The 13,360-nt window shown below is 33.6% G+C and overlaps 1 protein-coding gene across 3 annotated transcripts in view; it reads left to right on the top strand.

Moving 5' to 3' along the window:
- The window catches only part of LOC113392747 (maternal protein pumilio), a 71,324-nt gene that overhangs the window by 14,515 nt on the left and 43,449 nt on the right, over window positions 1-13,360 (top strand). For all 3 annotated transcript variants that reach the window (XM_026629304.2, XM_026629303.2, XM_026629305.2), the window contains one exon: window positions 173-352. In XM_026629304.2, the coding sequence (XP_026485089.1) occupies window positions 173-352 (180 nt within the window). The remainder of the gene's footprint in view (window positions 1-172; window positions 353-13,360) is intronic.

The raw sequence follows: 13,360 nt of genomic DNA, 5'->3' as shown, positions 1-13,360 counted from the left end.
TACTTCAATTGCGAAAATGTTATTTCTGTTATTTTCTTATTCGACTTTGGGTATTTTGTTTATGTTTAATAATTGTTAGTTTGTTTTGCTTCACAATTAGGTGCATTATTATTATTATTAGACCTTATTATATATGAAATCAGAGTTGCACTAAATGAAAGTTTTTTTGCAGTACGCGGGTAGCGTGGGCGGCGTGGGTGGCGTGGGCGGCGTGGGCGGAGTGGGAGGCGTGGGCGGCGTGGGCGCGGTGGGCGGCGCCAGCAGCGGCGTCGGCGGCGCCGGCCTCGTCAACGGCGCCTCCGTCGTGCAGCCGGCGCCCGACTCGCAGCACCACCAGCCCTTCGAGCTGCAGGTCAGTGAAACGCTGTACAACTAGCGACTTTCAAATTAGCATTTCCGTTGTATTGTAGAAGTTCTCTTTTGACTTTTATCAAATATGCATTGTTCCTTTCGGAGTACTGTTGCTTTTTTAAAGCGCTTTCGGCATTTAGGTTCGTGAAGTAGGTGTCTGCGATTTTGTGCTTTCTCTCAGGTATCCCGTTTCCCAGTACAAAGCACTTAACTTAATTTAACATCAAATGCGATACTACTATATTTTTTTAGAATAATTTTATTTTAATGGGATCTCAACATCAAACTTCACTTTCACTGCTTTTAAGGTAGGTTGGACTATCATCGAATCTTTCAATGGAATTATTATTTTTATCGACACGTGATCCCGGTCACGAAGCTGTTTCATTAAATATTATCCTTTTATAGTTTCAATATTCATCCATACTTGTACATCAAAAGACAACAGTGCACATCTTAGGTCCTTACATATGAAATTGGCTATATGAAATTTGTACGGGAGGAATATAAAGTCAATTTTTTTTTGTAAAACTATATTTAATTAATCAAAATATGCACCGTTGTTACCTATGCACTTTTACCATCTCATAGAGTTCATTGATCCCATGGAGAATCAATAAACTCTTTGAAGGCGGTTTGGACTGCCGCATCGGAGTTGATTTTTTTTTCTTGTAAGAAATTATCCAAATTCCGGAAAAAATGTCCATGCAGTATGGTGGATATCGCAGATATTCCAATTGTAGCTCATCTAACTAAGTGGTTGTTTGATGTGCAGTGTGTGTTGTCGTGAAGCAGCAGTGCCCTAAAGCGATTGACCAATCTCGGTTGTTTAGAAACTAGTTCTTCCTTCATTGTTTTGCAGTTGCTGACAATAGATATCTGCCGTAATCCTTTGGCCAGATTTTAGAAAGCTGTAGTGAACGACACCGGCGCTGGTCCACCAAACACTCACAAGCAACTTTTTCTGAGTCGTTTCGTTTAGGGCAGTATTTGGCTGGGTCTCCAGGGTTCAGTCATTGCGACGAGCGATTTAAAATCCCTTCATTATTGTGTCGGTTGAGTAAAGTAACAGCAGTCGACGTATGTTTGCAAGTTCGATTCACTCAATTCATGAGGTACCCATCGTTCAATTTTTTTTTACTTTCTCGATTTGCTTCAAGTGGATTTATACAGTTTTATCACTTACCTCGAAGCCTGCAGCTGTCTCTGAAGTGCTTTGCGATGGATCTGCTTCCACAATAGCCTTTAATTCTTCATTTTCCACTTTGGTCTCCGGCCGTCCACGGGGTTGGTTCTAAAGTTTAAAATTTCCAGAACGAAAACATTGAAACCAAAACGTACCGTGCTTTCTTTTGCGACACCAGCGTCGAACAGACTTATACAGACGTATTGTGCGAATCATAACTTTTTATTTTAATATTTATAAGTGTGCTAAGTTTTTATTTATTATTTCGTGTTTGGGCGTAAATAAGAATATCTTTAAAAAACTTTTGTGATAAAATGTGCGTAGTTATCTGACTAGAAATTTTGACGCGTGTTTGTATCCGAACCGCTATGAAGCAACCGTCAATTAGTAAAACATCACGAAAACTGTGCCTAGCAGTGCAAAGTTTATAGACAGTTAAATTTAAATTACATATCCTATATTGTTCCGATCTTCTTTTCCAGAACAATATTCCAGCTCGATTATTACAGTATTCCAATGACGTCAAGTAATTATAAATCTTTACCGTTGACTGATATCGAATAAATATTAACCAACACAACTTGAAATTCGTGTACTCAGCCCCGGATCTACCATATGACTTTGGGCTTCAGCCCAGTCAAGTCAAAGTCAAAAATATAATGCGAAAGAATCCATACTTACATTACATACATACATGTAATGTTTACATGTAATATATGTATAATACGAAAGAATCCATAACTTTATTAAATTAAATAGATCGTATGGTTTGCAGCCCTGCAAGTCCTGCAATTAATCAAACCCATTCAATTAATTGAATTCAAGTCTACTTTCAGATATGTCTTAGGTGGGCCCCAAAGTAGTGTTAGCCTAGGGCTTAGGGCTAAAGTTACTGTCTGGCCCTGTATGTACGTAACCATTGACTTAAACTATATAATTGCATAAGTATTTATTCGGTTAACGATGTAGTTTTGTAGATATAACATGAAGTTTGAAGCTTAATACTGTACATTTAGTCTGGTTTTAATTTCTTTTATTCTCAAAAAATATATAGAATATTTTTTTATCAAAACATTCTAGAGAAAGCAATCTGCTCGTTTATGTAGTGTTCACAGAAATAACTTACAACTCATTTTTATAGGTGATACGGCATTCAATTTATACTAAAAATATAGATATTTTTCAAAAATGCATTTTAAACAAAAAAATTGTCAAATATAAGTAGTGTTTATTGGGGATTTTTTCTAAACATTATATTAAAAAGAGGCTAAACTTTCGTACAGTATTCTTTATTTGAGTATCTGACAAATGTTTGGCTCACAATCCCTTTCAAAAATGTAGTGAATACGGATTATCCGGCTCTTATCGATAAGGGCTCTCACATATATTTGTATATATTTAGTTGTCTACAGAATGTCTTACAACGTGCACAGTTTTTTTTGTGTATAGATATATACCATCGGGGACATTTTTTGCAGACTTTTAAGGTGTACAATACTGTAGTACATTATTTTTATCTATCTCGTAGGGTTCAGTCAGCGTTTGCAATGTAAGCGCAAAAATGTGTTTATTTAGTACATCACTTCAAATACCTCTAAAATTATCAGTTTTTCTCTACTATATTGTACATGTATTATACATATAAACATTTCTCTTGAATCAATCTAACTATTAAAAAACACCGCATCAAAACCCGTTGTGTAATTTTAAAGATCTAAGCATACATACGGACAGACAGCGGTCAGCGCCTTTGTTTTATACTATGTAGTAATGATGAGGTGCGTAAAGGGCGTGCGGTTAGTATATAAGATTTTGGTGATTGTAGGCGGTCTCTTAAGATATAAAATTAAATAATTACTGATAAAATGTTCAATTGCTGGGTAAAAGCATCTCTCAAATAAGGAGAGGTAATTTTGTCATAACGTAAAGACACGATTTTTATTGCTCAAATTTAAACTCGCAACAACCGGTTAAGATCTTGAATCTGGACATCCCGATACGCCATCTTGGTACTATTGCTCATTAAATTAATTGATTCAATACATTTAAAATTATTCCATACAAAACGCCTAAATAAAAATAACAAAACGATTTACTATTGTTGATAACAACCGTAATTTCTATTTTCTAATATCAGTAACATATTAATTGCTATACAATTTGATCTATTGTGTGTGAAACAATAAAAGCTATTATATAGAGTCGCACAAAAGAGTTTATCAAAATTAATGTTCCACCAAGGGTCATTAATAACGTCATTACGTTGACTGTCCGTTGTAATTGTCTTCGCGAAGTATATCTACATAGGTAAAAATGCGTTTTCTATTTCTTGTTTCTTTTAGTCCTTATTTTGCATTTTCACACTTAAATGTGTCATTTTTTTATTATATGAGATGTTTTGTTTAAACGAAACTTATAAAAACGCCATAACAATTCTTTACTGATGAAGTCATACAAATATATTATTAAAATTTGAATTACCTGTACTAGTCGAATGATCTTTTTTATTTAACTTTTTTGATGACTGTAACTGTCGTCAGTTTTATTGTTGTAAAGCGCAATAAATGGAGAGATGTTTCATTAGATAATCATAATAGTATACACATAATTACCTCTAAATTTTGGATAACCTGCATGCATGTGCCGGACGTGAATGTATCAACAATCCGTACTACAGCAGCATGGTGAAAAAAGCTACATACAAAAATACATTAAAAGGGGTGTAGCTGTTACTACTTGATAGTTCTATCATTCCAATGAAATAATCAAATGTCATATTTAGAATATTATATTAGTATAAACGAATTTTAGTTTATTCTCATCCGGATTCACGAATCGAATATTTCATCAAATGACATATTACATGTCATATAAAAATAAATATGTATAATAATTATTTACTTGTGATACCCTATGGTATTGCCATTAGTGCAGGCCTGTCGAGGGTGCCCCACCCTAACGTCAGCTATTTTACCGCCAAATATGAATACTTTGTATTGTTGTGTTCCGGGTTTTTGTGAGCGAGACACCGTTGCAGACTTAAGGGACACACATCTTATATCTCACTAGCTGTGCCCGCGACTTCGTTCGCGTAGTTGTCGGAAACACTATCATGATTATCGTTTGATTGCTCACGTTGGTTTTTGTTATTATAATCGTCAATAAGATTTAATAATATGTTTTACAGTACTTCAGCGTAGATTATATTTTTAGTTTTATTTTCTTGTGGTAGAAGAACATACTGATTTTGCCCGCAACCCGATCTTGACAACGCGACATATAGTTGGCCGTGTGAAAAGCAGTCTTGACGTAAATCGATTCCTACGTGTTTAAATGTTTGGCCCTGTGATTTATTAATGGTTACGGCAAAAGATAACTTAATGGGAAATTGAATTCTTTTAAAATTAAAAGGTAAATCATTTGGAATCATTGGGATGCGAGGTATAAGCACTGTTTGACCAATTGCCGGACCAGTCAAAACTGTTGCAACGATCACGTTATTGCGAAGGAATTTTACTTGAAGGCGGGTCCCGTTACATAAATTTGGTGGTTTAAGATTTCTGAGTAAAATTATCGCAGCACCTATTTTTAACTTCAGGGAATGTGGTGGAAGGCCGCTCGGGTTTAAAGAATTGAGAAACTATTGTGGGTAATGGACAGCATCTTCTTGATCCATTACATTATCAATAGATGGGTAGGTAGTTATATCGCCTGGAAGTTTGGTTAAAATTAGGTCGTTAATTTCGTCAACGCTACTATTGCTCGCCGCCAATATTGCCCTTTGACACATCCATTGGTAATCTTTATTTTCTATTTCGACGATATTAGGGTAAACTTTTGATATTAAATCCTCTATGCTAGTCACTTTTTCTCCTAAATCGCGATCAATTTCAATTTTATTTTCAGAATGAGGTACTTTTCCATCTCCTATTAAAAGTAACTTTGAAGGAAAATTTGTACTTCCTCCCCCCAAATGTGCTCTCATATTCGTAGATAGTTTTAAGTTATGGACAAATTTCCATAACGGTGAACTTTTAAGGCAAGACCTTACAATGTCTGCTCTAGTTCCTCTTAAAATTACCGGTAAAGTTTGTCTAAATAAATTACCAACATCTGTGTTTTTATTGCTTATTGTTAAACGGTCAATTATGACAACCCTTTTCTTAAACATAAAAGAAATATTGTACAATAGTGTACGATTGCGAATTTTTTTTTTGTTAACAATTCGATGCAGGTGTATCGACATCTGGATGTAAGACAAAAGAAAAAGTCAATTGTAAATAAATAAATCACAAACAAAATTCATACTCTGCCAAAACAAACAAAACGTTCAACAGGAAATGTAATAGTAAATCTGAATGACTTTTCTTTGTCTTGGATTAGGAGAAAAGTTCATGAATTGTAATACCTGACGGTAGACATGTTTGCTTAAACACTCAATTTTGATTCCAATTTTCTGTCATTATATAGGACCACTATGTACGTATAGGGTTTAAAAAAACATCAAGAAGAAGTGTATTTATCGATAGACCAGATTTACAAATTTGGAGTATATCATATATTTACAAACCTACCTTGGCTGACACCGCCTCCAAAAATAACAATAATTTTAACTATAATATATTATCGTAATAACTTTGCTGACTTTTAAATAGTCTAAATATTTTTAATTTCATTTTACATAGTATAAATCTAAAAAATATTGTGATCATTGTTTGTTATTCATAGGTTTGTGTTAAGTTAGATTTAAAGTGGGTAGATACATACTTATCTCCTTGCGTGGAAACACAGAACGTACCTACATATTGGTAAGTAGAATAAGTTACTTGATTATTAAGTTGTAGAATAATAAGTAATTATTTTTTACTTTTTAGAGCATATTACTTTTTTTCTCTTTTGAAGTCGGTTTTTTTTTGTCAAAATTTTTGTTTCTAAATGATTCGGCCGAGTATCGCTAACGTGCTCCTTAGAATTGTTCCGTTCCCTTCCGTACCGTTACTTTGTCAAGGATCCTATGCTCAGAACCTTACCAAACTTTCACCATAGTACCCTTGAAGTATATCCTTTATAATAAAAAAAGAATCATTAAAATTGGTTGGCACAATTTTGAGTTATTCACCTATTTATCGCGCACATACATAATGCACATTTAAGACTTATATCGTTTTCATAGGGATACCATCATCGTAACAGGATAAAATTAAAATGGGGCCCCACGGGAAGCACTACCTTTCAAACAAAAAAAAAATATCAAAATCCAGTGGAAAGTTATGAGGTAACAAACATATAAAAAAAAAAAATACAGACGAATTGATAACCTCCTCCTTTTTGAAGTCGGTTGAAAACAAACAATATTAACTTAAACGTAATAAGATAAACAAACCGAACAATAAGAAGTTTAGATTGTTTCTCCTTTGGTGTTATTATTTCATAAGGTGATTATAGTACAACCGTGTTGAATATGCTTGAACGTAATAAAAATTACTTGAAATATTGAACTACTAATTTTAAACGATATTCACCTATTTGCTTATTTGCATAATTTATTTTCTCAGTGATGATTAATCTGCATCGGTGAAAGTATCGCTCGCCATTTTGAACTTTTTACGTGTGTAATGTAATTTTTATACCTTATTTATAACGTGAAACGTTTGAATTGTTCACTTGCAAAGTACGAAGGAATGTTCATTGAAATTTTATCTTATATCGTAAGTTAAAACTACAGCAGATTATGATTTAAATGTAATCGATTTTAAACGATAAAAAATAATGAGCAAATAAGCTGATAACAAAACCTAATTTTGATAAATAATTTAACTATTAAGAATGTTAATTTTTTTAAGTCGTTATGTGCATTGCTACTTCGCAGAACTACACACGCGGGTGAGAGTGGCGAGCGCGGCGGCGGGGCTGACCCGCCTCCCCCTCAGCCGCCGCCGCGCCCCGCCTGCTAGCACACTCTTAACAAATAGACATATAGTGTCACGGACTTTTTTTTTATTATTAAAAGAGGAATATATCTTTCATACACATTTTTTGAGTAACTTAAAACGTTTATGCTGCGCACGCATCGAAAGTCCATAAATGTGAATAATTTTCCCCGTTTTTGCAACATTTCTCACTGTCGCTGCGCTCCTATTGGTCGCAGCGTAATGTTATATAGCCTAAAGCCTTCCTCCATAAATGGACTATTCAACAAAAAAAGAATTTTTCAAATCGGACCAGTAGTTCCTGAGATTAGCGCGTTTAAACAAACAAACAAACAAACTCTTCCGCTTTATATATTAGTATAGATGATTGGCGAATAGCGGCGCATTGACGGTTTGCATATACTTGTTGCAGTGCCAGTGCAACGGGCGAAAGTTTGCACGTCTGCCTTTGGTAATAACTAATGTTGGATTAACGATATCTTTCAAGTTTTATTTTAGGTTAAAGCTAAGGTTAATTATTCGCCTTTTCCACTTATTGGATTTTGGATTTTTTAAAAGCGAGTTAATGAAAACGATGCAGTAGGTTAAAATAACAGGTGAATAATCGAGAGGAGTGCTTGCCAAGGGTTGGCAAGGAAGTACGTGCTTACGTCCCTGCTTACGTTAAGTTTTATATTTAAAGACTTCATTTTTTACTCAATTATACCGTATGGGCGCATTTTTAAAGTATTATGACTATGAAATATTTGTTTTTTTGCACTACACTTATACTATTATTTGAATGATTGCCGTAGCCATGTTATCGGCTCTGACCTTCGTGAGAGACTTACACTTGACATGATGTTGATGATTTACATATCTGTACATGATTACTGTAGATTGTTTTGTCATATTGGTAGTGAAAGAGCGACAGACAGACAGACAGAGTTACTTTCACATTTATAATATTAGTATAGATATGTACTGTATTTTTGAACCAGTCATAATTAATAACAATATCTAATATAATTTTAAAAAGTCATCTAACGCTGTCGAATATTCATGCTTGACTATAATACCACTGCAATATAATTCTCAATCATTAGATATTCTTTAATATCATACTAAAAGTTTCTTGCTTAATCAGAGAAAACTATTAAACATTTACTGTTTAATAGTTATTACTTATTTTTCATCATATAACTAATCCGGCTTTTATTATTTTATAAGTTTTGTAATGCTCATTATTACTTGTTAGCCAATCATAACAAGAAAAGTGTATATACATGCTCTGAATTAGGTTGCATTCACGTACATATTGTTTTAAGCGAGCCAGTGACATCATTTTGAGAGATGTAATAAAGCCAATCGCGCAAAAGTGATTGTCATATTTGTAATAAAACACGAGCACCGACTGTTGTAGAAAATCTGTACCCTCTCAAAGGTTGAGGTGTTTCAACATGACATTGAAGACATTCTATGGTTGCCGAAGCATAACCGAAAATGACGGAGCGGATATTGCGCAAAAGGGATAAAAGTTGGTCACGCATATAGGTCTATAGCTCAAAAGTTGAAAGGATGAAATTAAATAAATATTTTTTGTTTTTTTTTGCATTCTTTCAACTTAGTTAAAATATATTTGGATAGTTGCATGGGGTATCTGTATAAAATAGAGGACTATTCGCGCATCATATATTTATAACCTAGGAGCTGAGGAGTAATTGAGGTATACATTTTAAGTGATTAAAATGTTATTTTACTTCTCGTACATATTCTCTAATGTTATGTATGTTCATAATAACATTACGGATTTTTTAAGAAAATTTTATGGTCAACATTGGTACAAGGAACAAACACAAACCATTTACTGTTACTTGACTGCATACAATCGGCGACTTCTGTGGCCCAATGTATACAAACATACAAGGCTTTACAGCAAACTCCCAAAACGTGTTCAAACTGTTTATTTATCTATAATATAACTGTAATCTATAAACAAACAGTGTTATTACATTGAATTAAATAAGATACCTCAATAAAACGTAACCAATAATAGTTTCTGATATTACATTAATAAAAATATTAAAGCTAATAATTAATTATATTAGTATGCCAGTAAAACGTGCAATAAAGTAAACGAAAGTTCGTGTGCAAAATCTATGTGTTGAAGCACATTTTGGAAATGACTATCCCTTTATTAAATTGAAAATTGTAAACAACTCCAAAATCACACGAAAAATCCTGTCGAGTCTCTTTCGTCGTTTCGTCTCAGGTTAATGTATATTGTTAATTGGATCAATGTTCGTTTTTTAGCATCGCATACATTTTATTTTAATTTGCGAAACGATTATAAATCCCCTTACTGACTTAAGCTTACAAGTCTACTCTAAATTTCAATTGGAAATACAGAATTCGTTGCGTTCCCGTTAGTTATATTATATGTAACAAAGACTTTAGTGAAAGGCAAAAGCTGGGCTGTAGTAATCGTAAACCTACTTTCTTTATGTTGGCAACCATATAAATGAATCCTTAATTCGTAATTGAACTTGATTGACTATATAACTGGTCTTTTTAATGTAGCTGATGTGTTGTTTACCTTTGGGTGAAATAAAAATGAGACATTTACTCAGAGACGCCAGAATTTGTTATAGAAATTAATATAAAGGTTAAAAGAGTTTGTGAGTCACGGTCGAACGACCGATTGGATTGAATATATTTAAAATAACTCATACGATACTCTAATATTACAATAAGAACGTGGTATTATTTAATTCACACCGAGCGACAGGTTTATAAAATCTAAGTATTAAATATATAGTGCAAATCAATTATTTCAATATCCCAACAATTGATGATTATACTGTTATGGTCACAAGAAGTTTTAATATCGTATGTGAATAGCGGAAAAGAGTTTTAATGAAATTCCAACTTTAATTCGTTCAAATTATTCGCAATTATTTCTTAATTCCTTAAAAATACTTAATTCGTTTTGTCTTAATGGATTTAAAACAGTTATTGATTTATTTAACATCTTATAAAATGTCAATAAATATATGTTTTTTAATTGTTATACTTTTATTGTTTATTGCAATTTTGAATGCAACAAACAATTGTATAAATAAAGTATCCCTCTCCGCATGGTTGGAGCCATGAATGCTGCGGCTAGTGACGAGTAATTATTGTTATGTAGCATGCCGGTTAGAGATGTAACATAACGTAACACATGTAATCAAGTTCGTTGACGCGCACCACTCGTACGTGTATGTTTTCGCACAATGTAGCGAGGTGGCGAGGCGGCGAGGTGGCGTTACCGTTAGCGTTAGAAGCCCGCGTGTGCCTCTTACGAGCGTCTATCTCCGGCGTGTTCTCACGACGCGCGTCGACTAGGAAGCAATAAAGCTACACCCTAACTGCACATATCATTACCGATTGTAACGGCACTCGTCTGTGATAAAATCTGTGAGGTTTGGGACCACATCCACTGTCGTAACACAATGATGCCTCAATAACGCCTTATCGAATTGCACCTTCGAACATCCGCGAGGCTACATTTTTATAATATACTTTTTCTTTACTGCCATTATTGTATAGTTTTCTCTGACATGACAAAAATAAATATATCCTTATAGCGATATGAGTCATTCTATTAGGGCAAGATTAGATATTGCATATATTTAACTTTTTAATTGTTTTTTAAAGATTAATAGAAATTAAACAACAACGAAGTCAGTTGTCGTGAAAACTAAATATGTTAATGGGCACTTAGTGTGATTTTTGCCAAAACGCAAGACTGATCTCTGCGTATTCCTCATAAATTTAGAATTGACAACCATTTAAAATATATATAGCTGTTAACAAACTATTTTAAATAAATGAACACACGACAATAGTTAGATTTGAATCACATAATATTAAGTCGTTCACGCGAAAGTAAACAAACTAGATATATTGTACCTTTTTATCATTCTTCTTTTTGAAACGTGAGAACTAAGAAATCGTGGCAAAATAACGAGTAGGTAAGCTATAGTGTAGTAGCGTATCCGCGTTTCGATGTTATTAAATGGCAATTGATACCGTTTTATTTGAATGAATGCATAAAATAAATCTGATATAAATATATATATGAATATTTCTTTTAAAATGTGGATTAAAAAATGGACATAGATAAATCTTCTCTGAATTGAAACGATATTTTACAAGTAGATTAATAAGGATAATCTCTGCTCCCGCGTTCTTTATTTGCACTTTCGGGTTTATTGTCGATAAGCGTAGGCCGCTAAAACGGATTTATGCATGGAAGTCTATAATTTAAAGTAGTTATAAACAGAATACTAACGCAAGTTTTTTTTGGCATTATTTGCTTTTCTTAGTTTATTTACTGCCTGCCTGCAGGGGAGATTTATTTAGACGGAGCTTACAAAGCTCCTACTTTGTAATACGAAATCAAATATCTGGTGTAGTATTTTTTCATTGATTATTATTTATTACAAACTTGCTGGTGTGGCTTCTGTATTTCTATGTTTATTTTTACTCTGTTAACATGTAATTTATAACTGCAAGTAGATCGCATTTAAAAAAAAGTATAGGATATATTACTGACGCCTAAATCTAAATTGAACTTTGCTTATGATTGCTACATTATTTAAAAGTTTTCAGAATAAGTAATTAGTTATAATGATTTTTATCGTAAGCAATTTAATTGTTTTTATTTACCAAGGCGCTTTCATACAAGTAAATATGAGAGTTATATCTATTAAAGCACGTTCGTTCACCCTCCTGAACAAGAAATGTTATTTTCCGTATAAAAAAATATTACCACAATTTATATGTTTATTTGCTGATTTTCATGTTTAGTGTAGACTAGGATTTACTAGTTATAATTCTATGAAAATTAATCCAATTAAAGTAATTTAATAAAAAAATGTAGAATAAAAAACATAATTGTTATATAATAAATATTATTAATTTAAAAAAGTCATATTTGATTTAACGTTTTACTACGGAATTCTAAATATTCGATAGAATGATAAGTTAAGAATTTCGATATCAGTCTGATAACGGCTGAATATAAAACCTTCTTTTACCCAACATTATGGTGAACAAGCGACAAAAAAATAATAAGAGGTTAACGAACTTAAAACAATATGTCGCTTCGCTACCTGCAACTTGCTCTAATTCACCACCCGTGTGAAAATTCCACATATATACTGAGAATACGTTCAGGCTAAAAAAAAACGTTTTTATTGTTGTATCTAATGCGCCATTGTTGATTCTGATTTCTAGAGGCAGATATATTAAAACGGTTGGATAAGATTTCTCTTGTAAAAACATTCGTATAGTTTATCATTAAATTACGAGCAGTCATATCACTTGAACGGTAATTATGGCAGTGTTATTTCTTAATTTAAGCATATCTATACATAATTAACGGACGTTCACTTGACTATTCATTACTGGCAATTAATTCCCGCGGGTTGCGCTCCGCGGCGCTGAGATCGACCTCGTGGGAAATTAAACTGTGCGCGGCCCGTCTTCTGCCGCCTCCGCCTCCGTCTCTCGCCCTGCCGGCCTCACCGCCCCTTACTCACATATGAACACTTTCTCTTGCGAATTTTCTCATTTTTCTACGTGCACTTTGCAACAGTGCTTGCAAGAATGTGTAATATGTGCACCGCGTACAAAGATACTTTGTTTGTCGAGAAAAAACGCATTGTTTCCCAAATTAATTACCTGTCGTGGGGTCCCCCTTTGTCTTTCTCAGTCGCCAGCGCTTGGCGCTGTTTATTAAATAATCAAGTAGGTATTGAAATTAGCCTGCGGCTTGCCGGAGGTCCACGTGAGTGGCGCATTAAATATGTAACCGTAATCAGTATTGTACTCTTAACGTACCTCTACTAAAGTCGAGCAACATGAT

This window comes from Vanessa tameamea, chromosome 5 (assembly GCF_037043105.1).
Source record: "Vanessa tameamea isolate UH-Manoa-2023 chromosome 5, ilVanTame1 primary haplotype, whole genome shotgun sequence".
NCBI lineage: Eukaryota > Metazoa > Arthropoda > Insecta > Lepidoptera > Nymphalidae > Vanessa > Vanessa tameamea.
This window is presented reverse-complemented; position numbering and strand designations above follow the sequence as displayed.